This window comes from Phascolarctos cinereus, unplaced genomic scaffold, assembly GCF_003287225.1.
Source record: "Phascolarctos cinereus isolate Bilbo 61053 unplaced genomic scaffold, phaCin_HiC Scaffold_7;HRSCAF=346, whole genome shotgun sequence".
Classification (NCBI taxonomy): Eukaryota; Metazoa; Chordata; class Mammalia; order Diprotodontia; family Phascolarctidae; genus Phascolarctos; species Phascolarctos cinereus.
In genome coordinates this window covers 152,637,616-152,663,592 of record NW_027556180.1, presented here as the reverse complement: position 1 = coordinate 152,663,592, position 25,977 = coordinate 152,637,616, and the positions used below count along the sequence as shown (strand labels likewise).

Sequence of the window (25,977 nt, the reverse complement as noted above, 5' to 3'; positions counted from 1 at the left end):
AATAAAGGGTTTATAACAAGATATATCACTATAGCTTATAGCAACAGACATGTAGAATCACAAAGAGAAATAGCTGTTCTGGCAACTAGCTTAAGAAACACTAAGCAATCAACTATGTATTAACTTTCCCAATTGAAATATGGAATAAAGGAAGATAGTATTCACCACAAAGGCAATGAAATAATAAAGTTTGTGGGAAAAAGAAATAGCCCAAGCTTAACTTGTTTGGTATCAACCCCTAAGCATGAAAGGGTCTAAATTATTTGCTCCATCCCATATCTCAGTAGGCCATACTACAAATCAAAATTATTCTTACTAAAAACTACCAAGCAGCTGTCAAAATGCCTCAAGCTCTCAATGCAAAAATTAAGGGAGACATTATAAGGAATTTGTATCTTCAATTGGGAAAAAGAAATGAAACATCTGTTAAGGAAACTGACACACTCATTAGAGACTTCTTGTCAGATAAGAACTATGAACAATTAAATCTCAGAGATCAGGCTTGAAACAAAAACACAAAACAATTAACCAGCAGAACCTACGAAAGTGAAACCCTGAATATCTGAAATAACATTATTATGCAAAGCGGATCTACTTTGAAATTCTGGGGTTGACAAAGAAAATCAAATACATTGCCTTCCATAACCATTATTTGAGTTAACAAGAGCTCAAGGACTCTGACACCTCAGAATACTGGTTCCAAAATAAGAAAACCACCCAGAGGTTATGAAATCCTGCTGTCAGACAGGAGCAAAACTCAGATTTGAAACCAGTAATTAGACTGTAATTAGTAATGGATACATAAGAAAAGTCTTTTTATATATCCCATTGTGTCTAAAAAAATCTTTTCGGAGATTCAGAAAAAGAAAAATTATGGGTCCAATGCTGATCATTGGATTTACGTCTTGGTTTTGTTAATGTTGTATTTCCTACTTGCTATTCTATACTTCAAATAAGTCTGTAAGTGAAAGATTTAAACCAAGGATCTTGATTACTAAAGACCCCTGTAAAATAAAGGCTAATTCTTCTTTATTCAGTCTGAAAAAAGTTTTAGGAAAAATTTCTGTACGCCTAGACAATAAAAATGAAGGCTAAAAAATATGCACAACATATACACAAAAGAGAAATAATCATTTTATTACAAGAGGACTTCCTATCCTCCCAAAAATGTTAGAAAGAGACTTTAAAAGAAAAAACAGTCTCATTACCTTAATATTTTTTATAATCCAAAATAATCTGATTATTCCCAAGACTAAAAATTGTATACTTTAAATAATTTTAAAATACAACTCATTCAACTGAATGAGTTGAAACTAAATATAATAAAATCATGTGAAAAAATATGTAGGTTCAAGTGACAAACAGGTAGTCAATTTGGTCTAAACATCTATGATATTCAATAACGTATATAAAAAAATGAAGGATATCAACAATAATTCATTTGATAGAACCGGGCAAAGTAGGGTACGAGATAAACCCAAATAAGCACAAAAGGAACTTGTGGGAATGAAGATGGTTAATGAGGCCAAAGAAACAGATACAATTATACCAGAAGCAAGTATAAAAACAGAAAACATTTCAATCACTTTATGTCACTTGATAAACAGCAGAATGATGAAACAGGACCTTTGACTAAAAGAAAAGATTGCTTCTCCAAACTGGAGTACAAAAAGTACTGCAGTAGTAATGAAAATAACAGTGAAATCATTTGGTTTATTTAAGAGAATACTAACTACTTAACTGACTTGTTGGTTAAAGAGAGAGTCCCTGATTTCAATTATATTTAAAAACTCAAAACTACTTAGTTGTAGACTTTCCTAAATCAGTATCAATGCTCACTGATTGGAATGGCCTCTCTTTTTTGATTTATCTAACCAAATCTTAACTAATCTTCAAAACCCTGCAAGAATCTGAAAGCCTGATTAAGCTCTCCCTAACTACTAGACAAAAATAATTTTTGCCTCCTCTAAACCACTTGGGCACTTACTGACCACACCATTTATTTCCTATTTTTCATTTATTGTTGGATATTAAAAACAACCTTTACATTTCTATATGATTATGATTTCTTTATGACTATATGCATGTAGAAGGCAGGAGAACATACAAATTAGCAAAGAGCCTTAAACACAAAAAGAAGCATTAGACAAAATAATCTTATAACACAGTAAAAATGTTCTCTATTATTACTTCAAGAATTACAACACTGAAAAGCTATAAAACGATTCATGAAGTAATAGTCAATTCACTCGACAAGACTTTAAGGGGCAAACATAGAGCTACGTCCTAAGGAGAAATAGGAAGAAAAAATAAATGAAATAGTCCCTTTAGTCAGAGGGTAACTTCTAGGAACAACATCCTACCTTCTCTTCCCATGCAAGTTAGACTGGTCTTTTCCCTAAAAAGTACTGAGACATTCCTCAAGACCTGGTGGTCTCAAGGGACTAAGGCCTCAGGTTGATGACATCATTTCCTGAGTACAAAGCAGCAGGAGGAGATAGGCTTTCAGATGTCTGGCTAGTGATTTGTCAGCTCAACTGAGTAAACTCAAGGGGTTCCCAATGCCTACCCTTACTAAATTTTCATCTCCTGCTAAGGCTAAGTAAATGTGCTTGTTAATTGTTGAATGAACTTAATTGCTTATTGATATAATTAACTTAAATTTGATTATTAATTGCCAAATGAATGAATACCTCCTCCAATACTGAATCTAAACTATGAGGGGTCTGGATTGAGCAAGGGCCAAGCTAGTTGAATTGGCAGAGACTGGCTGGAATGTAACACAAAAAGTTCCTTGAAGTAGGGAAGGCACTCTGCAATAGAAGGTGAACCTAAAATTCCCTTCATGCTTCTGGTGGCACTGGCAATTTGTCTAGAAATGGTGGTCCCTTATTAAGAGTATCCTCCACTCCTGGGACATTAGAAAGTAAACTTCCTGCGGCCATTCAGAGAGACTAGAGTGAGTTCCCTTTCTGTCCCCAAAAACTGTTTCTTGAAAATTATTGCAGTAAATTTTGTTTTAGGCCAGGCCTTCCAACTTCACCGAGCTTTCAAGACCAATAATTTATGCTTCCTCTAATTTCTACTAGGAGATCTTTTCAGAATTCAGTTTACCTTCAAAGCGGCCTAAAGAAATTAAATTAGAAATCTGGAAAAGTGAGGGCAGAAAAGTGATTTTCACCTTCATTGGAAAAGATAAATTTAGAAGTTGTGTTCTGCAGCTTAGCCAATTGGAGGCTTTTACATTGCTAAATGTAATTATCAGCCAATTGCCTCCTGGGAGGCCTGTTGATGAGGATATTATATTACCAGCTTTAAAGGAGCCATAGTTGTGTAAAATAGTTCTGGATGGCTTTTTAGAAATAATACAGCTAAATCTTCAGTACTCAGTCCTATAATCGTGTATGGAGTTAGCCAGACATTGATGGGTGACCTGATGGAAAAATATCTGACTACCAGCCCAGAGATACAAACCAAGGCAAATACCCAGAATTTTAGGAGAGTCTAATAATTGTGCTAAAAATAATTTAAATTTAAATACTGTGGAGCCACAGTCAGGATAACACAAGATTTAACAGCTTCAACATTAAAAGACTGAAGGTCATGGAACAACATATTTCAAAGAGTAAATTAGGTGGACTTGCAACCAAGAATAACTTAACCAGTAAAGCTGCGTGTTATCTTGAATGGGAAAAAATGGACATTAAGGGAACTAAAGAACTTTCAGGTATTTGTGAAGAAAAGACCAGAACTCAATGGAAAACTTGACCTATTAGACTCAGGAGAAATATAAGGAGTTAAACATTAAAGACAAATTATAAAAGACTTAAAATAAGGTCAAAATCTTTAATTCTTATATAAGATAAAGTTACCTGAACCTCTTAAGAACGTTATCATTACTTAGGTAGTTTGGAAGGGTATAGATATACTATATAGTATAGATAGAAAGTTTAGGGTTGAGTTGAGTATGCCGAGATGATCCTAAAAATTAAAACTGGGAAGGAGTAGTTAGGTGACATAGTGGATGGAGCACTGGCCCTGAAGTCCGGAGCACCTGATTTCAAATCTGGCCTCAGACATAAAACACTCACTAGCTGTGTGACCCTAGACAAGTCACTTAACCCCACTGACTAACCAAAAATAAAATAAAATAAAATTAGGTAGAGAGAGGTATAATGGAGCAATTATCTCATAGAAATGAGGCGTGAATAGAAGAACTGCTATAGTGGAGACAGAAGCAAGTAGAGAAAGCTGGTAGTGTGCTAGAACCTTATTCTCATCAGAACCAGGTTAAAGACAGAATAACACATCTAGAAGGGCATAAAAGTCTTCTTTACTTACAGAGAAACAGGAGGGCAAGGGGAAAGGATAAGGGAGAGACAGTGTGATCAAGAAATAAGATCAAGAAATAGGATAAGAGAAGAAAGAGAATAGTAAAAGTGAGGGATTATTAGAAAGGGTACAGATTAGGGAGGCAGTGGTTAGAAGTCAATGAGACATTTAAGAAGGGAAAGGGTAAAAAGAGAGGGAAAAAAGAAAAACCAGTGATAAAAAATAAGGAAACATGCAACTAATAATTATAACTTTGAATGTGAATGGGATGAACTCACTCATAAAATAGAAACAGATAGCAGAATGGATTAAAAACCAGAATCCAACAATATGTTGTTTACAAGAAACACATTTTAAAAAGAGAGATACATATAAAGTAAAAATAAAGAGTTAGAGGGGAATTTTTATACTTCAGCTAATGCAAAAAAAGCATGTGTAGCAATCATGATCTCAGACAAAGCTAAACTAGGTTTAATTAAAAGAGATAAACAGGGAAATTACATTATGATAAACAGTATCATAGAAAATGAAGCAACAGCAATACTAATCCAATATGGATTAAATGATATATATCATCCAAATTTTTAAAGGAAAAGCTAAGTGAATTACAGATGGAAATAGTAAAATTATGATAGTGGGGGACTTCAATCTTCCCCTCTCGCAACTAGATAAATTTAACCAAAAAATAAACAAGAAAGAAGTCAAGGAGATTAATAAAATCTTAGATAAAGTAGATATGATAGACCTCTGGAGAAAATCAAATGGAAACAGAAAGGAATACATGGTACCTTTTCTCAGCAATACATGGTACCTTTACAAAAACTGACCCCATATGGGGGGCAGCAAGGTGGCGCAATGGATAGAGCACCAGCTCTGAAGTCGGGAGGACCTGAGTTCAAATCCGGCCTCAGACCAAACACTTGACACTTACTAGCTGTGTGACCCTGGGCAAGTCACTTAACCCCAATTGCCTAAAAGCAAAAAAAAAAAATATTGACCCCATACCCAGGCATAAAAACTTTATTGTTAAACCCAGAAAAGCAGAAATATTAAATGCATCCTTTTGAGATCATAAGGCAATAGTGATTTAATGCAAAATAAATTTAACACAAAAATAGATTTAATAAGGAAATACAAATTAAAAATTAACTTAAGACTAAATAACCTAATCTTAAAGAATGAGTGGGTTAAAGAACAAGCCATAGAAACAATAAATATTTTATTGAAGAGAATATAATGAAACAACATATCAAAATCCATGGAACACAGAAAAAAACAATAACTGGGAAAATGTATATCTCTAAATGCTTACATTAATAAAATGAAAAACAGATCAATTAATTGGGCCCGCAATTTAAAAAAAATAGAAAAAGAACAAACTAAAAATCTCCAATACAAAATTGGAAATCCTAAAAATTAAAGATGAGATTAATAAAATTAAATGTAAGAAAACTAGTAAATTAATAAATAAAACTAAAAGTTGGTTTTATGAAAAAGCAATAAACCACTAGTTAATATGATGGAAAAAAAAAAAGAAAACCAAATTACTAGTATCAAAAATGAAAAGGGCAAATATATCACAAATGAAGATAAAATCAAAGCAATTATTAGGACTTGTTCTGCCCAATTATATGCCCATAAATTTAATAATTTAAGTGAATCAGGAGAATATTTACAAAAATATAAACTACCTAGATTAACAAAAGAGGAAATAGGCTATCTAAATAAAACTATTCTAGAAAAAAGAAATTGAACAAGCCATAAATGAGCTTTCTTAAGCATGGAACAGATGGATTTATAAGTGAATTCTACCAAACATTTAAGGATCAACTAATTCCAACATTAAATAAGTCATTTGGAATAATGAGCAAAGAAACAAATATGGTACCAATATCTAAACCAGGAAGAGCAAAACAGAGAAAGAAAATTATAGACCAATTTCATTAATGAATGCAATTAATGAATATAAAAATTCTAAATAAAATACTGGCCAGAAAACTACAATATTATATCACAAAGATTATATACATGGTGACCAAGTGAGATTTATGCCAGGAATGCAGAGCTAAACTATTAACATAACAAACAATAACAAAGGCAACAAAAATCACGATTATATCAATAGACAGAAGAAAAGCTTTTGACAAGAAACAACACTCATTCTTATCAAGAATACTCAAAAGCACAGATATAAAGAGATTTTTCCTTAAAATGATAAGAAACATCTACCTAAAATCAGCAGCAACCATTATTTTTATTAGGGATAAGCTAAAAGCCTTCCCAATAAGATCAGGAGTGAAACAAGGATGCCCATTATCACCAATATTATTCAATATTGTATTAGAAATGCTAGCAATAGCAACAAGAGAAGAAATAGAAATTGAAGGAATTACTGAGGCAGAATGTATAATGGGATACTAAAAGTATTCTCTCTTTGCAGACAATATGATGATATACTTGGAAAATCTGATATATTCAACTAAAAAGTTAGTGGAGACAATTTTAACAAAGTAGCAGGATATAAAATAAACTCACATAAGTCATTAGCATTTCTATCTATCTCCAATAAAACTCTGCAAGAAAAAATAGTAAGAAATGCCCCTTTCAAAATAACTATAACCTCAAGAAAGAACTATGGAGTTTGAATGCAGATTGAATCATAATATCTACTAATTTTTTTTTCTTCTGTTTTGTTTTGTTTCCTCTTTCTGACGGTTCCTCCTATTGGTTCTAATTCATCCTTACAACATTACTAATGTGAAAATATGTTTAATAGGAATGTATACATACATACATACACACATACATATATGTGTGTGTGTATACATTCATACACACACACACACACACACACACACACACACACATATATATAGCCTGTATCAGACTGCGAGCTGTGTTGGGGAGGAAGGACGGGAGAGTGAGGGAGAAAAATTTTAAACTCAAAAGCTAATGGAAGTGATTGTTGATAAATCAAAATAAATTAATAAAAAAAAATAACTGTAACCTCTATAAATACCTGGGAGTATATCTGCCCAGCTAAACCCAGGAACCACACGAACATAATTATAAAACACTTTTTATACAAATATAGTCAGATTTAAATAATTAGATAAATATAAATTGTTTATGGATAGGCAGAGCCAATATAATAAAAATGACAATTCTCCCCTAAACTAATCTATTTATTCAATGAAATCTCAATTAAACTAACAAAAAATTATTTTATTGAGCTAAAAAAATAATAATAAAATTCACTGGGAAGAGCAAAAGGTCAAGAATAGCAAAGGGACTAATTTTTTAAAATGTAAAGGAAGGAGGTCTAGCAGTATCAGATCTTAAACTGCATTATAAGGTGGTAATTGTAAAAAAACTATTTTGTACTAGCCAAGAAATAGAAAGACGGACCTGTGAAACAGAGAAGATATATAATACACATAGTAAATTATTATAGTAACCTTGTATTACCTAGATATAAAGGGAGACATCATAAGGAAACTAGAAGAACATGGAACACATTACACGTCAAATTTATGGGTAAGAGAAGAATTTATAAGTAAACAAGACAGATAGAGAATACAAGATGTATAACAGATAATTTTGATTACATTAAATTAAAAAGAGTTTGCACAAATAAAACCCACGTCACCAAGATTAGAAGAAAACCAGAAAATTGGGGGGAGGGGGTTATAGACAGTTAAGTTTCATATCTCAAATATACAGAGAAGTTTGTCAAATTTATTTTTAAAAAAAAGTCTTTCCCCAATTGATAAGTGGTCAAAAGACATAAACAGTCAGTTTTTCGATGAACAAGTCAAAACTATATATAGTCATATGACTGGCTCAAACGATAGAAGAGGAAAATGACAAATGTTGGAGGGGATGTGGAAAAATCAGGACATTAATGCAATGTTGGTCAAACTGTGAACTGATACGACCATTCTGAAGAACAATTTGGATTTATGCCCAAAGAGTTATTAAAATGCCTATACCCTCCAACCCAGCAATACTACTATTAGGTTTGTTTTCCAAGGTGACCAGGGAAAAAGGGAAAGAATCTATATGTTCTAAAATATTTATAGCAGCTCTTTTTGTGGTGGCAAAGAAATAGAAATTGAGGGGATGCCACTCAATCTGGGAAGGGCTAAACAAGTTGTGGTATATGATTGTGATGGAATGCTACTACACTGTAAGAAAGGATGAACTTGTTGGTTTTAGATAAACATGGAAAGATTTACATGAAATAATGGAGAGTGAACTGAGCAGAATCAAGAAAACATTGTATACCGTAATGGCAATACTGTTCAAAGAATAATTGTGAACAACTAAGTTATTCTGAGTACTACAAATACCGAAATCAACTTATAAAGGATCTCTGAAGGAAAATGCTATCCACCTCCAGAGACAGACCTGATAAATACAAGTACGCACAGTATGATTTTACATATATTTATAAATCTGCGCCAAATAGTAGCCTTCTCTACCACATGGTTGGGGGGGGGAGAGAGAGATAGATCAGAACTTAAAATGTAACCAAAGAATAAAATTCATTTTTAAACAGGGGTTTTTTTGTTGTTTGTTTGTTTGTTTTTTTTAATTTGGAATTTGAGAGACTAACCACAACTTTAGGTCTTCAATTTTGTGGTGATTCTTTGATGCAAGCCATTAGGGAAAGCACTCAAAAGAACAATACTAAATTCACCCCAGGAGCTCAGAGATATTTCTGGAATTGAGAGTACCTGTGAGGTACCCAGGAAGCACAGAACTACAGTCCCAGCAGCATTTCCCTAATGCCAGTAGAAAAGGGCTACTGCTTACACATAAGAAACAACATATGTACTGGCCTAGAGAACTCTCTGCCTTGGTTGTTTTATGTCTTTATGTCATCACAAGAAGACAGTCAGGCCATAGCTGGAGCTCCTTCTGAACAGAGAACATAGGTAGTTTAGCCCCACAACCTTCTTCCCAGGGGTCACCCTCAGGTCTACAACAGCCAGGAGGACTCAAGTCCCAGCAGTGGCAACACAACACTACTCATATACATGGCAAAATTTTGTCCTAGCATAAGGCAGAAGAGCTCAGGACCTCAAAAAGAATGACCTAAAGGCATCTCATTGTTTTTCCCCCAATATTGAACCTGAAACACCAAGAGATTGGCCTCTGTCAGGCACAGAACAATACCGGTGGTAGACAAGGTGTACACAGGAAAGTAAAACCTAAGTAAATACAAAGTAATTTCATAGTATAATACTAACAATTTAGTTGATCAGGATAGGCATAAATAGGAATATTTATAGGATTAAATAGGAGTAACAGGCAAAATTTTGGAGGAAGTCAGGGATTCTTAGAGGCAAAGTTGAAAATGGGGTACATTCTAGGCATGGGAAATGGACAATGCAAACAAAGAGATGGGGAATGGAGTAGGGTGGGGTCTCAGTTCCAGCACCTAGCACAACCTTCAGAAGAATCACCAGGGCAGGAAAGCCAGAAAAGGGAGGAGCCTATTCTTCTGTCACTGAATCAAAAGAGCTCTTTAGCTGGCTAACTGGGACAGAGTCCAGCAAGCAGTCTATTCTTTCACAGACCCCAAACCAGGAACTTGCAGAGCTCAGAGGGCAAAAATCAGACTTTGCCCTAAATCAGAGCATTCAGGCACTCAGGAAGCACTGATAGCTTATAGGTCCCCAGTCTGACCCTGAGATCATGCAATACCACAACACTCAATAGCCCAAGAAAGCAGCAACTAGACCAGGCAAGACCTTCGTTCCAGAAGTGCAGCAGGGCTCAGCTCTAACATCAAGTCTAAAGTCAGAAAGCAAGTAAGAAGAACGAGCAAACAAAAATCAAATTCCACCATAAAGAACCATTATGTTGACAGAGAAGCACAAAACACAAATGCAGAACAGAATGATTCTGAAACATCCTCCAAGAAAAACATAGCTTGGGCACAAACTCAATTAGAATTCCTGGAAGTAATAAAGAGTTTAAAAATAAAAGTTTAAAAATTCTTTTCATACATGAAATGAGAGTATTTAAGGGAAAGAATATTAAAGCCATAAGAGCTATGGAAGAAAGAATTGGGAAGAGAATTGACAGACTGGTACATGAGGGTAGAAAATCTTGCTGGATACCTTCCTCCCTCTCCTCCTCTCCAATCCTTTTCAATTTCCTTTTGTATATCCTCTTCCCCCATTAGACTGAAGGTTTTAAGATCTTTGAAAGCAGAAATTGTCTTTCCTTTTCTAAATTTGTATCTTTAGTCCTTGTCGGAGTTCCTGAAATATTATAGGCACTAAATAAATACTGATTGATTGACACACACATACACACTTGAATACATAAATACATTTCACTCAAAACAGAAATATGAAGGAAGGAGGCCAGGGGTTTGGGGGTGGGGGGAATTAGAGGGAGGGAAGAAGGGCAAATTGAGGAAGGATGAGTCCTAGGCAAAACAAACTCTAACTAAGGATGCACAAAAATATTTATGGCTCTTTTTGTGGCAGCAAAAAAATGGGAATCAGATGGAACTGTAATAAATTGGAAATAGGATGAACAAGTTATGGTATAAGAGAAACCTAGGAAGACTTCTATGAACTGATAAAGAGCAAAGTGAAACTAAAAATAGGCCATTTTGTCTGAATTGTAGAGCTTACAGAAAGAAGTAAGGTATAAGAAGGTTGGAAAAGAAGGGGCCAGGTTATAAAGAACTGTAAATGCAAAAAGAAAAAAGTCATTACATTTGATGCTAGAGATAACAGGAAGCCACTGAAACTCACTGAAGCAGGAGGGTGATGTGATCAGTCTTATATTTTACAAAAATCACTGTGGCATCTAAGTGGACTGGAGTGGGGAGAGCCATGAGGCAAAGAGACAGCTTTTGTAATAATACAGGAGAGAGGTAATAAGGGCCTCAACTACAATCATGCCTATATGAGTAGAAAGAAGAGGAAGTATATTAGAGATATTATGCGAGCAGAAATGACAAGATTTGGTAATGGATGGGCAGGATGGGATAAATGAGAGTTAAAACTCAAGGATGACACAAGGATGGCAGTGCCCTGAACAGTAACAGGGAAGTTCAATAAGGTAGTTTTAGGAAGAAGACAATGTGTTGTTTTTGATATGCTGAGTCTGAGATATCTATAAGACATTGATATATGTAAGAGGCAACTGGAGAAATATGGCTATAGCTTAGCAAAGAAACTAGGGATAGATATATAGATCTGGGAACCATCTGCATAGAGACACTTGAATCCTTGAGAGTTGACATGATCACCAAGTGAGAGTAAAGAGAGTAGGGACCCAGGAGAGAACCCTGACAACACATTAACCGAGGATAAGACATGGATAAAGTAGAAGAAAAGGGAACAGAATGGTTATATAGATAAGAGATAAAAATCAAGAGACCAGAAGTGTCATGAAAATCTAGAAAGGACAGAATATCCAGGAGAAAGTGATCAGTACTTCAAAGCTCAAGAAGGATAAGGTTTAAGAAAAGATCATGAGTTCCAGTAATTAAGAGTGCACTGGAAACGGTAGGGGGTAGTTTCAGAGCAGGAAGTCTTTCATTTTTATTTTTTATACTGTCCATACCTAGCACATGGTAGGCACTCAGTTCCTCTTCTAATACATGCTGCAGGCTAGTCACACCAACCATGTCCCTCTCCATTGCCCCACTAAACCCCTCAAATATGCTCTGTAGACGCCACAGAATCTACTGATGCTACAAAATTACAGATACTCCAAATTGGAAATAAACCACAGTCTGTCCAAATAGATCCAGACTACCACCACACAAATCTTTAACAAATGAATATATAGTACTTTCAGCTATACAAAATGTTACCTTTCCATATAACTTTTGTAAGATAAGTAGTACCAGTATTATTAACTCTATTTTACATATGAAAAAAACAGAATCAGAGTTAAAAAGGCTCATAAAATATATCTTAGCACACCAACCAAAATCCAAATTCCTTTTTAATTCAATTATAGTACTCATTTCCAGTATAATTTGAAATGTTCTTCTGGACCATTTCCAAGTATGGTGAAAATAAGTGGAGTAACCTCCAGGGCTGTTCAGGCATCATGTTGGCCAGATTATTAAACTTAGATACCTTGATTGCAAATACACCAATTCAATTCACAATTTATGGTCTAGGGCAGGGAAAATATTATTCTTTTAAGATTTATTAGAAAAGCATTTTCAAATGTACTAACCTGGATTTCTATATGCCGGGGATTATCAATAAATTTCTCTATTAGTAATCTATCATCACCAAAACTTGAAGCAGCTTCTTGAGATGAAAATCTAAAACCATCCCTTTAAAAAGAAGGGGGGAAAAAAGTGTTACAGTAACAAGAGACAAAACTCAAGTCTCAGCACATATATAAACAAACCCAATAAGTATAACTAAGCCTTTTAATTAAAAATTTTTTATAATGTTCCAGAAGATCAAAACCAAATTCAAAAGAAATTAATCTTTTAATAGTACTTAAAGTATTCTCTGATTACAAGACAATTTTAGGAAGAATTCGTACGTTTCTTGTAGAGGACCAAAATTCATTTCTGATACAAAATTAAATTCTACTAAGGCAAAATATATAATATTTGTCCTTTCCTTCTTAAAATCTAGTGATTACACATTTTTTTTAAAAAGCAACTCAATGAAAAAGCTAGTGGAAAAAGCAGAATTATATATTTTGTAAACAATGAAAGTGCTATTAAAATGTTTCATTTATCACAAGGAAAAAGCTATTAAAATATTACATCAAAATTTATATACTCAACTGAAAAATTCAAAAACTGGTTTTCAGATGACTAATATAAAGGCCATTAATAGGCATTAGCTATAAAAAATAAATAACTAGAACATGGTAAGTGCATAAAGGATACATAAAGTGCTATGAAAGTTTTAAGGAAAGAAAATATTATTTCTCTCTGAAAGACAGAGAAGTCTTTCTTGGGGAGACAGTTCCAGAGCTAGGGACTGAAGGGTGAAAAAAATTTCTGCTGGAAAAAATAAGGAAGGTTGCGGTAAGAACTATATTTGAGACAAAGGAAATATTTACTCAAGACAAAGAGGCAGGAAAGCCGAAGCTGAAACAAGAGAAAAGCCAAAATTCACTAAAATATAAAACACTTAATGGTGGTCTAATGCTGTGGCTGAAGAAATCAGCTTGAGATAAAGGTACTGAGTATCAATCAGATTAAGAAGTTTTAAAAATCTACAGTAATCTGATTAGATCTATATCTTTTTTTTTGTTTGTTTTGGAAGGGGGTGTGACTGGTGAGGTGGTTTAGACCTGTGATCCTGTGATTTTCAGTATGTTCTCACTCCTGGTGAAGAAATTCTCTACCAGTACAAATCAACAACTTGTCTTTATTACTGCCTAGTCATATCCACCATATGCTTCCTCATTGCCCCAGGGTGCTATTCATTTTCAACTCTTCCAAGAAAAACTGTTTTATACCCATACAATACAACTTGAATATTCATATAAAAATGATGAGTCTTTTCAAAGAAGAATGTGATCTACCTAATTACACGAAAGCAATCTAGCCTGCTCTCCTTCTCCCATTCAATTTTGCATCAACTCACTGAATATTTGCAGTATCTGGGTAAGATACGTATGTATACATATATAGATATGTATGTGTCTATGCATACACGTAAACCTCTATAAGTTATACATCAAACTTTTAATAGTCTGAACAATAAGCATTTTTCATCCACTTGTTTTTCTCCTAGGTGGACAGTAATGTCAAACTCCTTTCAATGAGTATGAATCTCACTTAGGAGGCTCTGCAATATTCCAGGGCTTTATGACAGCAATACAATGTTATGTTAAAAAAAAAAAAGAGCATATACAGAAATCCTCCTAGACTTGGACTCTGTGCTGCATGTCCTCTACAGTAGTGACAAATCTTTCTCAACTATATGTATCCCTACTGTATGTCTCAATTGGTGTTCATAATCAGAGAGGCATTAAAATAAGGTTGTCTCCATCATACTCCTTATACAAGGAATCTTGTATAATTTTGACACATGCATGAGACATAACTTGCTGAAAACCTTTAAGATGTTTTTCTCTATGGAATCAAACACTTTTGAAAATTCAAGAAACAATAAGTACGCGAGATCTTGTATTCGCTATATGGGATCTTCTATGAAATAACATTTGTGAAAATTCGATCCCCTTCTAAATCTCACAATAATGATCAAAGAATCCAAATATTTCAAAATTTGGAGAGTGGCCATTTAGTTCAATTAATACCTAAAAGAATTATCACTATAACACACCAAATAAATGGTCATCCACCCCTAAAGATCTGTAATGAGGAAGAACCTACTATCTCCAGTAGTTGATCCCATTTTTAAATAACATTGTTAGAAAGGTTTCATTAACATCAAGGTTAAATTTGCCTCTGCATAGTATCAACCAAATGGTCCAAGTTATTATGCCATACGGGGTCAAAGAGAAAATAATGAATCTAATTTCTACAGGAAGGTCTTTCAAATACTTTAAGATAACTATAGCTCCCTGAAACTTTTCCAAGTTAAATATCCTCAATTCCTTCAATCATTCTTCATATAAGATGGACTTGACGTCCTTTATACCATTCTAGATGCCCTTCTCTGGCCTCTCTCTAGCTTATTAAATCCTTTCTAAATTACTACAAACAGAAATAAATACAAACCTTCAGATAAGGCCTGATCTGGGCAGAATATAATCTGAATATCACCTTGTGATTCCTAGAAGCTATGCCTCTCAATGCTGCACATGATCGCGTTAGCTTTCTTAGTTACCATATTGTACTTCTAACTCACACTGTACTTTTGATCTACTAAAATTCCCAGATATTTTTTTCTGACAAATGTTGTCTTATCACAGAAATTTTGTCTCATATTTGCAAATTAAGATTTTTTGACTATAGTGCTCTCTCCAAAGCAACCAATGATCTCTTTATTGACAAATCTGATCTTTTCTTCATCCTTATCCATCTTGACAATTTTGTTGCTTTTGGCATTTCTTTTCAATTACTTTTTTTCCTTCAATTATTTCACATATAGGAGGGAGTGAGGGAAGATACAGAACCCTTGTATCACAAAGTACCATTAACCAAAACATATTCCACACTGGTGACAGCCAAAAATACATTTCTTATTCTGCATAATGCATCTATTATGAATATTATAAAGTAAACAGAATTCTTTTTTATCCATCCTCTACAAACACTGTTGATCATTTAGTTGATCATAGGTCTTAGTCATTCAGAATTGTTTCTTATAATGTCGATGATATAAATTGTTCTGGCTCTGCTCACTTCACTCTGCATGTCTTATACATGTCTTTCCATGTCTCTGAAATCACCTTTTCCTTCATTTCTTACCAGACAATACTATTCTACGCATATACTACAATCTGTTCAGTCATTCCTCAATTAATAGGCATTTCCTTAAGTTGCCATTTTTTACTACCACAAAAAGAGTTGCTAAAATTATATTTATACATAGAAAATCTTTTCCTCTTTTGCTGATCTCTCTGCAGTATAGGTACAGCACTAGTATAGCTTGGGGACTGGTGGTCAGGGGACCTAGGGTTTATTCCCAGCTCTCCCACTAAACTAGCGATGTGGTCATGATAAAATAACTTGATCTCTACTGGCCTCAGCTTCCATCTTTGCAAAACAAAGCCATTAAACTAGATAATCTCTAACAGCATAGGTACCTCAGAAAGGTATTTTTAAATGGAAAACAAAACCTTTCATGATATTCAAAAAGGTAAAATTCTATTAAAAATATCAGAGATTTTCACAATCACTATAAAAACAGAAGAAAAAGGAAATTTCTTGCATATTATTACTTTTTTTTTCACCAAAAGATTTTTTTTTAAAAAAACACAGCTATTTCTTCATTTTACTTTTGATAACTTTCAGGATGTCATTTAATAACATTCTAGTAACTATAATTTTCATCAAGACTGTATTTTAGACAGTATCTCACCTGGTCTCTTCATCATCCCAAGCGATTCGCATACCTTTCCCACCACCACCTGCTGAGGCCTTGATCATAACAGGATAGCCTAACAGCAGGGAACAATTAGACAGAAGTTCAGACTTTGATCATTTGGTTGTATGAACATGACAACTGACCACATGTTTAATAATTCAATAGACAATAACTGGTTTATTTAAAAGCTGTTTTAAGAGAAAAAAAATTATCACTGCATTCTAACAAATGAAATAATATATTCAGAATTTAAATATTTTTACACCCGCCAAGTTATTTTCTGACAAGCAAAAAGACTTTTCTCCTCAAAGCTTATAAGAAAAAACACTATCAGAAATAATTAGTTTGACAGAAGAATCTTAATTTATGTTATCTAAGTTCCAAAAGCTGATTAACCAGTATTACCTGGAATAAGTATATGATTGGATAAAGACATAAAAAGCAGCTTATTAACACCAAAGGAAAAGAATGGTTGGGAGAGGAGGGGTTGGAAATGCAAATTTCCTTTCCTTATTCATAGTTAAAAGACTATTCCCAATTTCATAACAAATCCCTTGTTTCAAGAATTCTATATTACAGGATTTGTAAGTTGATAGGAAGACCTTGAATGCTATCCACATAAGTTAAAAGTTTTATCTGAAAAGCCTGATGGAACAGACAGAAAAGTACTAGAAAATTTAAGCTAGAATCTGTTGTAAGATAGATTGTGCAGGGAAACTGTCGAAGAGGATACAATCAATATTATGAAAATGAAAAAGAATGAGAAACATTAAGTCAACATTTAGGAAAAACAGACTGGAATTGATGACTGGTTGGATTAAAAAGGCAAGGGATATCCTAAGGATAGAAGCCAGGAAGACAAAAGCTGATGAAGCCAATCTTAAAGGGGGTAAAGGGATAGTGGAATGCATGTGAAGTTATGTGGCTTTGAAAAATTGCAGCCATCAATGCACTGGTGGTACTTGATGGCAATTATTTATCAACCTCTTCTGATCTCGCAACAACTGACTGTTGACAGCAGTTTTAGACCTATATCTTTTGAACATAACCAATTTTTAATATATAGAATTTAAAAAGTTTTGTTAAAGTTAAACAATACATTTTTCTCCTGAAGAAGTTTGAAAACTATCTTCCACTCTAGAGGTGGGGAACCTGAGAGCCACATGTGGCCTTCTAGGTCCTCAAGTGCAGCCCTTTAATTGAAGCCATACTTCACAGAACAAATCTTTTTAAGGGGATTTGTTCTGTGAAGTTTGGATTCAGTCAATGGGCCACACTTGAGGACCTTGAGGGCCACATGTGACCTCAAGGCCACAGGTTCCCCACCCCTGCAGCCTGTTTATATAATGAATGATACATTTCAGGTGAGAGCAATATATAAAAATGAAGATGACCTGTAGACAAGTAAGGATATGGAACTACAAGAAATGGTATGAAACAAAGGTTAAATATATGGAACAGGAGACATCTTCAAACAAATGAAACACGTGGTTATGTGGGGAAAAAAAAGAAGATACAGTAAAAAGAGAAAAGCTATATAGAACCTTTTCTATAATTTTCCCTATTACTACTTATTGAGGTATAAAAAGGGAATAAAAGGAGAAAAAAGATAATTCAGTACAATCTAATAAAAATTGAGCTCCTACCACAAACAGGTCATGGGGCTAGAAACAAAGGATACAAAGATGAAAAAGGATAAAAGTCCTGCCCTCAGGAAGTTTATAATTTAGAAGGGGAAATATAACATATACACAAAAACATATAAGATAGCAAAAAAAAAGAGATGATGATGGAACCTACTAGCTCTTATAATCAGGGCACAGCAGTAGAAGAGTATACAAACATTGAAGTGGCAGAAAGTACACAAGAAATGAATCTCATTCTTATATGAAACACACACACACACACACACACACACACACACACACACACACACACACACGATTTCATACAGATAACCACGAAATGACTGAGAAACAAACAGAGATAGTACAGGTTGGGAGAATAATACTGAGGAGGGTATAGTTGTATACAAAATAAACTTCTTGGTCCTGAAAGCAAGGTGGGAAGTATAGCAAAAAGAGGAAAAATTAAGTGTTAGAAAAATAAACAAAATTAAATAAATAAATAATGAGGGTTCTAGAATCTATGGGGTACTTCAATTAGTTCTTAAACAAGTGAATGGAAAATCTGTTAATATTAACATAACAAAATATTATTACATTGTAATATGAAAGACTTTCCTGATCTCTCTTAATTCTAGAGCCTGCCCTCTGTTGAATATGAAAACATGCATACTTTGTACATAATTATTTGCAGGTCATCTCCCCAGTTAGACAGTTAGACTAAAGAGAAGGCATTGTTGATTTTTTTTCTCTTGGGTTGGGGGGTGGGGTTGTATCCCCAACACTTAATAAATGTTTATTGATCTATAAGATAGTGGGTGTTGGAGAAGTTTTTTGTCTGTTCATTAGTTTGTTTAAGATAGAGGAAATCTGCATCTATTCTTATGCAGCAGAACAATACCTAAATAGAGACAAACAGAAGATAAGAAAGAGAAGTGATGTTCAAAGCTTCATTATAAGACAAGAGGAGATTAGCATATAGATTTAATTTGGGGGTTGGGGGGTGTTAGCTTGGCACGAAGGAGAGGCACCATGTCTTTAAGAAAGACTTTGGAAAAGGGTGAGGGAAGCTATGGGGAGGTCTAGGGGATGAAGACTGAAAGATAAGAATATTCATAATGGCTTCAATTTCAATATTAATACTAGTAATTGTCATTTATGTAACACTTTAAAGTTTGCAAAGCAATTTACATGTTATTTTATTACAGCTTAACTAAAATTTTGTGAGGTAAATACTACATATATCATTTTTCCTGATTTATAGATGAGAAAAATGAGTCTCAGGATCAATGCCTTGCTCACTCATTGTCACACAGCTAAAGGTTAGAGGCAGCATTTGAACCCAGTCCTCTTTTGCATTCAAGGTTAGAGCTTGTTCTACATAAGCAGGAAGGTAATCTGATAAGAAAGTAGAAACTAGAAGTAAAGTTGGAAGCTCAGGGGAAAAAAAAGTCTTGTAATAGTCACTGTGCAAAGTAAGAGGAGTTTTAATTAAAAAAAGAAACCTGTAAAACAATGACGGCCTATGTGAGGTTCCTTAGCATGGATTTATAACGAACTCAGCATAATTTTACAACTTGTTCTATCATCATTCAATAGCCTGAGAGTAGTAATAGAAGAACATGTTATAGGAATGGCCTAAAGTTGAAGATAAGGAGCACTCTAAGGAGAAGAGAACAAGAAATTCAAGGGTAGAAGAGAGTGCCTTGCAATTAAAACTAGAATAGGGTTAATGGACTGTGAGAAGAGGGAAGGCTAAGGACAGTGAAGGTCATGATCTGGGATAAGGAGGGTGGGAAAGGACAGGTTCAGGTTCAACAGGAATGAAGCAATGAGAGAGATGCAGGAATGGGAGATAGTGATCAAAGCAGGAAACCACAAAATTCAGAATCTTCCGCTCTAAGAGTTTGTAGTGATAGTAAGCTCTAACTGTGACCATGTATTAGCTTTAGAGAAAGCTTTACACCTCATATTTAACACCTCATATTACATGTATGTGTATATATGTGATTATAAGTGTGTATATATATACACATACACACATTATATATAATGTATTATACACACATTTAGACATCTATGTGTATATGCAATATGCATGTAAATGCATATATACACATATAATCTCTTGACCTTCATGACAAATCTGTGATGTATATGTGTGTGCATGTGTGCACATGTGTATGTGTGTGTATGTATGTGCATGTGTGTTTGTACTGTTCCTTTTTTCACAAACGTAGAAACTGAGGTTCCAAGATGTAAATTTTATGCCCAGGGTTACCAAAATTGTAAAGTAGTAAAGATATGATTCAAAACCACATCTTCTTGGGGCAGCTAGCTGGCACAGAGGATAGAGCACCAGCCCTGAAGTCAGGAGGACCTGAGTTCAAATCCGGCCTCAGACCAAACACCTGGGCAAGTCACTTAACCCCCAACTGCCTAAAAGCAAAAAAAAAAAAAAGCCACCGCATCTTCTGATGCTAAGTCTCATACTTGGTCCAATACTTTGTGCTGCCAGTAAGAGAGTTAGATTAGACATAAAGAAGATAGCCCAAGAAGTTCTGCATATTAATGAGCTTAACAAAACAAAGATCAAGATTTAAGGAGAGAGTTATTAGGAAATATTAAAAACCATGAATGATAAATCCTTCATACAGCAATCCTATTGTTAAATATTCTCAGATGCTTTCATATAAGCAAACTTTATTTCCCCTAACTAGTCTATATTCTCCTAAGGAATATGAATTATATCTACTTATATTCATTTCACATTATGTAATATTGTAACCTGTATATAGTAAGCAATCAATAAATAATAAATTCAGAATTTACTAAATGCAGAGAAAATATAATACAATTATTTATAATTTAAAAATAAAAAAACCTGTATGCATTATTCCAAAATGTTTCTTTCAATCATTTAATGACTATGGCTGCTCTAGCATGCATAGAAACTAGTATGAGAGAATAAAGGAAATTATTCAATTGTTACAAACCTAATAAATAAGCGCAGTGGTTTCTTCTACGTAATTCTTCTGAGATAATCTATCTATCTACACACACTCACACATATACACTCAGTTGGTCCTAACATAAATAGCTGGAAGAGCTATATTTTTCAGGAAGGAATGCTCATTAAGTTAAAAGGCAAGGATTTGAATTATAAAACTACTGTTTACATATAATGCTAGGTTCAAGAGTTATCAGTTTCAAGTAAACCAAGTGGATAAAAAAGGTAATACAATATTTTTTATATAAATGGCAGTTCAACAGACTTTTATTTGCTTAAATTAATTTGCTTGTTTCCCTCTATTCAGGCCTGTGAAAATTCTTAACTGTGAAGATTCTTGACTATGCTCCGGAAATCAGAAATCAAGTCAAAACTTCAGTGTACAGATTGGAACTACAATGTCTTCCCAGACAGGAAGTTTCCCCCTCAAAAACCCAAAAAACCAAAGACTCTGATGTTTTCACATTACTGACTAAAAGCTTTTAAAACACAATAATAAGAAAGGAAAAAAAGGTGTGCAAGAATATATAGCAATAAAACAAGCAAAAAGAAGCCGAAAGCATAAACAAAGATAAGGACACTTAGAACTGATTACAACAAAACAGATTAAAAATAACTTTTTTAAGGGGGAGAGTGAGAAGTAAGGGAGAACAGGACTGATAAAATTACATTTAGCCAGGAAAAAAATTTAGTGGAAGAGTAAAAACCACATAGAACAGCAAAGGAGAAATACAACACCAAGTTAAGAATGGGAGTGGGGTGGGGGAGGATAACAGAGAGCAAGGCCCAATCTCCCTGGAAGCACCATCCTGACCTCAAATGACCACATTAATTCAATAAAAGGCACACTGTGAAACAAAGCACTTCATTTATTTAACCGAAATTTCAAAGAACACTTTTTTAAAGTTTTTTTTAAATTACCATGACTTTTCCTTAGGTAATTTTGGTTAAAACTTTTATATTAAAGCATATCTTCTACCAAGTAACAAAAAAATTATAAATAGTATCAAAAAAGAATGTAGAAAACACTGATCCAAAACTGGACCAAAGACAAACTGTAGTGATTTTCAAAAAAAAAATTGTACATTCTATATAGGCTCATGTGGAAAAAGTGTGAAATTTTTCAACAGCATGGGGCAAAAAAACCCTGAAAAACACAATTTTAAACTTACCCAAGTATTTTATCCCTTTACATCTAAAAAATGTTTTTTCTATATAACATACTGTTCAAAAACAAGCATCATCAACATGTCCAATGTTGATGTCAATGTCAATAAGCATGTCAAACAGAAGAAAGAGAGTACAGCTAAGGATAAATGATCAGGAAAGAAACAACAAAGGGCACTGAAGTACTAAAAGTATCATAACAACCTAATAGTCTGCTCAATGACAGAAGTGCTACCAAGTAGTTGATAAATAAGATCTGTTATATACCACCTTAAGGGTATCTGTGCCAAGAGTTGGATTGCTAACCTCTTCCTTAAATCAGTACAATAGCCAAAAACAAAGAAAAACAAAAACAAAATAAAAAACAAAAACAAACAAAAACCCTGATAAATGTACAGCTAGCCTATAAAGATTCAGCACTGTTTTTCAAAAACATGCCCCACATACACCAAGGCAGTCAAGCATAGAAAGAAATCTGATATATATATATACACACACACCAAGACATTTATAGCAAGATTTTTTGTGATAGTAAAGAACAAAAAATGAAGTACATGACCCCCAATCGAGGAACAGCTAAAACAAAAAAACTGTGACATGAATGTAATGGAGTATTACTGTGCCCTAAAAAATTATGAATAAGAAAACCATAGGAAGCAGTGGGAATATTTATATGAACTGACAAGGCAAACCAGAAAAACAATATGCATGAAGCCTACTATATAAATGCAAAGAACAACAATCAAAACTGAACTAAGTGGGCTGAAAAACTATAAGGGTGTGCCCTTCAGTGGTAGAATGGTTGAATAAATAATACTTTATGAATGGAATGGAATACTATGTTATAAAAAATAATGAAAGAGATAATTTCAGAGAAACCTGGGAAAATTTATATGAACTAATGCAGAGTAAAGTGGGCTGAACCAGGAAACCAATTGATACAATAACAACATTGTAAAAAATTAACAGTTTTTAAGGACCTAAGATCTCTGAAAATTCAATGAACAACTAAGATTTCAGAGGATTAATGATGAAGAAGCCTTGTCTCTGACAGAGAGGTGAGAAACCAAGTATTCACAATGAGACTTATATTTTTAGATAATTGCCACCACCACCATCACAGCCTCATTTCTCCCCTGATACATTCATTCTAAAATTTTTCCCAGGCCAGTGAATGGAGAAGGGATGGAATTAATTATGTCGTCATCCTGATTTACTGAAATTCAGAAACTTAGTAAAGCTTTATCTCCATTTACTAAAAGGTCTCTGACTTAGAGGCAAAGTTATTTGAAATCCAGATTTCCAACATCATACAGTAATTCTGCAATACCTTTTCATCTTTGTAGAGAAAAAGCAAATTCAGATGGAGGAAAATTAGACATGTAACACCAAAAGCAATTATCACCCAAACCCATTTTAGGTGCAAGAATAGACAGCAGAAATAGTATGCCCTCAAATGTGTTTGGGGGCATAAAGTAAGATGTATTAGAGGAGATATAATCCACACACTGTAAATAATCCAGGAGTGGCTCCATCTTCATACACTGACTTTAGATTGTAGCTTCCAACAAGCCATTAATGCAAAAGGAGCAGCTGGCTGGGCCTACATTAAAATACCAAAACCATGAACAGCACCATCCTGAAGTTAAAGAACACTGTTACTTAAAGAACCAATGGTCAACACTGAAGGGAAAGATCCTCATCCCACAGCAAAGATGAGAACAGAAGAGAAAGGATCTCAAATCGCTGAAACTGCCAGCTATTCTAAGTTCTAAAGAACTGGTGAAACAGAAAGGAGAAAGACTAAATCTCATCATTTGGCCAACTTTACTTTCTTTGAAGTCTGTGATGCTGAAACTGGATGGGACTATACACTTCCTTTATTCCTTCCATGAATTATAAAGAGGTGTAGTGCAAGAATGCCTAACTGGACACAAGCAAAGATTAGTGGAGAGACTAAGTGGAAGGAGGTTTGCAGTTGGCTAGAAGCCATATAAGAAGCACTTGCTCTATTTCCTTCCATTTTACACTATGTATAATAAGTAAATGCGAAATATTTGAAATTCTGAATGTAGGGGCTCATGGATTAAGAAAGGGGAGCCCAAGTAAACGAAATGTAGACTCATGAATTATACAGATGGGTAATTTCACATTTTCATTTTCTGAAAAATATTATATTTCTTTGGAAACCTGGCTAGCAAGGGCTGAACCAAAGAGCTTAGTACTACTCTAAAAGCTATAGGGTTGGCAATGGAGGGAGAGCTCTAAATATCTGAAGAATAAGTGCCTGGTGGCCAGTGGGAACACCATAGCCTCTTAGGAAGAATATCTCAAACATGTGCAATAGCAAAATTTAGAAAATCACTGACTAGCCCATAAAACACACCACCTGGTGGCCAACTCAATTACTGCATTCAGCTTCCCCTGGATAATTAATACAGTGAAATGTTGTGATCCTTTAGGATTATAAAGGTGGCCCTAAAGCCAAAAAAAAGAAAATAGAATTGTATGGCTTGCGCTGACTGCATGAGGTGCAAAAGTGTCACAGTAATATATCTCACTTTCTTCAGTAATTCCTAATGTTCAGAGCATAAGATTATTGTCTTAAGTCAGGCTCTGGGGATATTTTGTTTGTGAGACAGAAAGCAGTAAGTCTAAAGACATATTGGACTGTTTCAAAAGTGACTGAAAGTTTGTGTGATAGGACCAATATGGTTAGAGCAGATTTCCATAAAGGGTGACAGAGCCAAGATTTGATTCCTTCCTCCTCTTCCAAAAAAGGCCCATGCTGTACCTCCCTTGCTATAGTTTCTAGGTGGCCACTGGTTGCACTGGCTTCCTGTTCATTGAAAGGCATAAAAGCTCCCACCTACATGGGACTAGTGCCCCTCAGACTTAGTGGATGTATAAAGACCACGCAAACCACCACACCCAGCCGTATCAACCAGACATATGTTGCTACAAAGGTGAAGAAAGCTGTGTCTACCAAACCTAAGTAACATAGTATCTCTGTTGCATATCCTTCCTGCCTTACCACTAAGCAAACCTCTTTTTGTTAACTGTTCAAAGACCTACAAGTACCTCATTTCGCCCCAACACTAAATCTGAAGTAATAGGGTATTAGAATCAGAAACACCTCTAACAAAAGCTGAATTTATATTCAGAATTTCAACTATACTTAAAATTTAGGTGTAAAACATAAACACTGAACAGCTGTGATAACCCCAGCTCACTGATTTTTGTTTCCTCCAAGAAGAGGGCTGTTTGCCAATGTATGGAAAAATAAAAACTTAGCTCTTATTTCTTTACTCCTGCCCAGCTGTCTCTCATGGCCACTCTGTGCCATTTGTTTTCCTCCCACTTCTTCCCCAAGCTAGAGAAAGAGGAAAAGGACAGGGGAAAACAACATGAGTGCTAGTATACTTACTAATAACAATAACTAACATTATGAACCATTACCTCATTCAACCTTTTCAACCCTATTGAATAAGCAACATAAAATATTATCTTCATTCTACAAGATCACATTTGAATGTTACAGCAGTCTTGTAAGGTAGAGAGACAGTGAAAATGTTACCATCTCTCTTCTGTACATAAGAAAACTGAGGTTCAAAAATGTTAATTAACTTGCCAATGTTGCAGGTCTAGTAAGCGGCTCATTCAGGACTGGAGCCTCTATCTGTGGACTCGGAAGTCTAGTGTTCTTTCCAATGGATCCTGCTGCCTTTCTAGCTTTACCCGATCCAATGATAAACAACCTAAGACCCAGTTAAGCCTAGAAGAAAAACCTCATGGCAGAAGGAAGGGATGCAGGAAGTGAGAAAAA

At 34.5% G+C, this 25,977-nt stretch overlaps 1 protein-coding gene across 3 annotated transcripts in view; it reads right to left on the bottom strand.

The window, feature by feature from the left end:
- Window positions 1–25,977, bottom strand: part of PCCA (propionyl-CoA carboxylase subunit alpha) — a 484,900-nt gene that overhangs the window by 294,710 nt on the left and 164,213 nt on the right. For all 3 annotated transcript variants that reach the window (XM_020964021.2, XM_020964019.2, XM_078147299.1), the window contains exons 9-10: window positions 16,344–16,422; window positions 12,556–12,658 (exon numbers count right to left, since the gene is read on the bottom strand). In XM_020964021.2, the coding sequence (XP_020819680.1) occupies window positions 12,556–12,658; window positions 16,344–16,422 (182 nt within the window). The remainder of the gene's footprint in view (window positions 1–12,555; window positions 12,659–16,343; window positions 16,423–25,977) is intronic.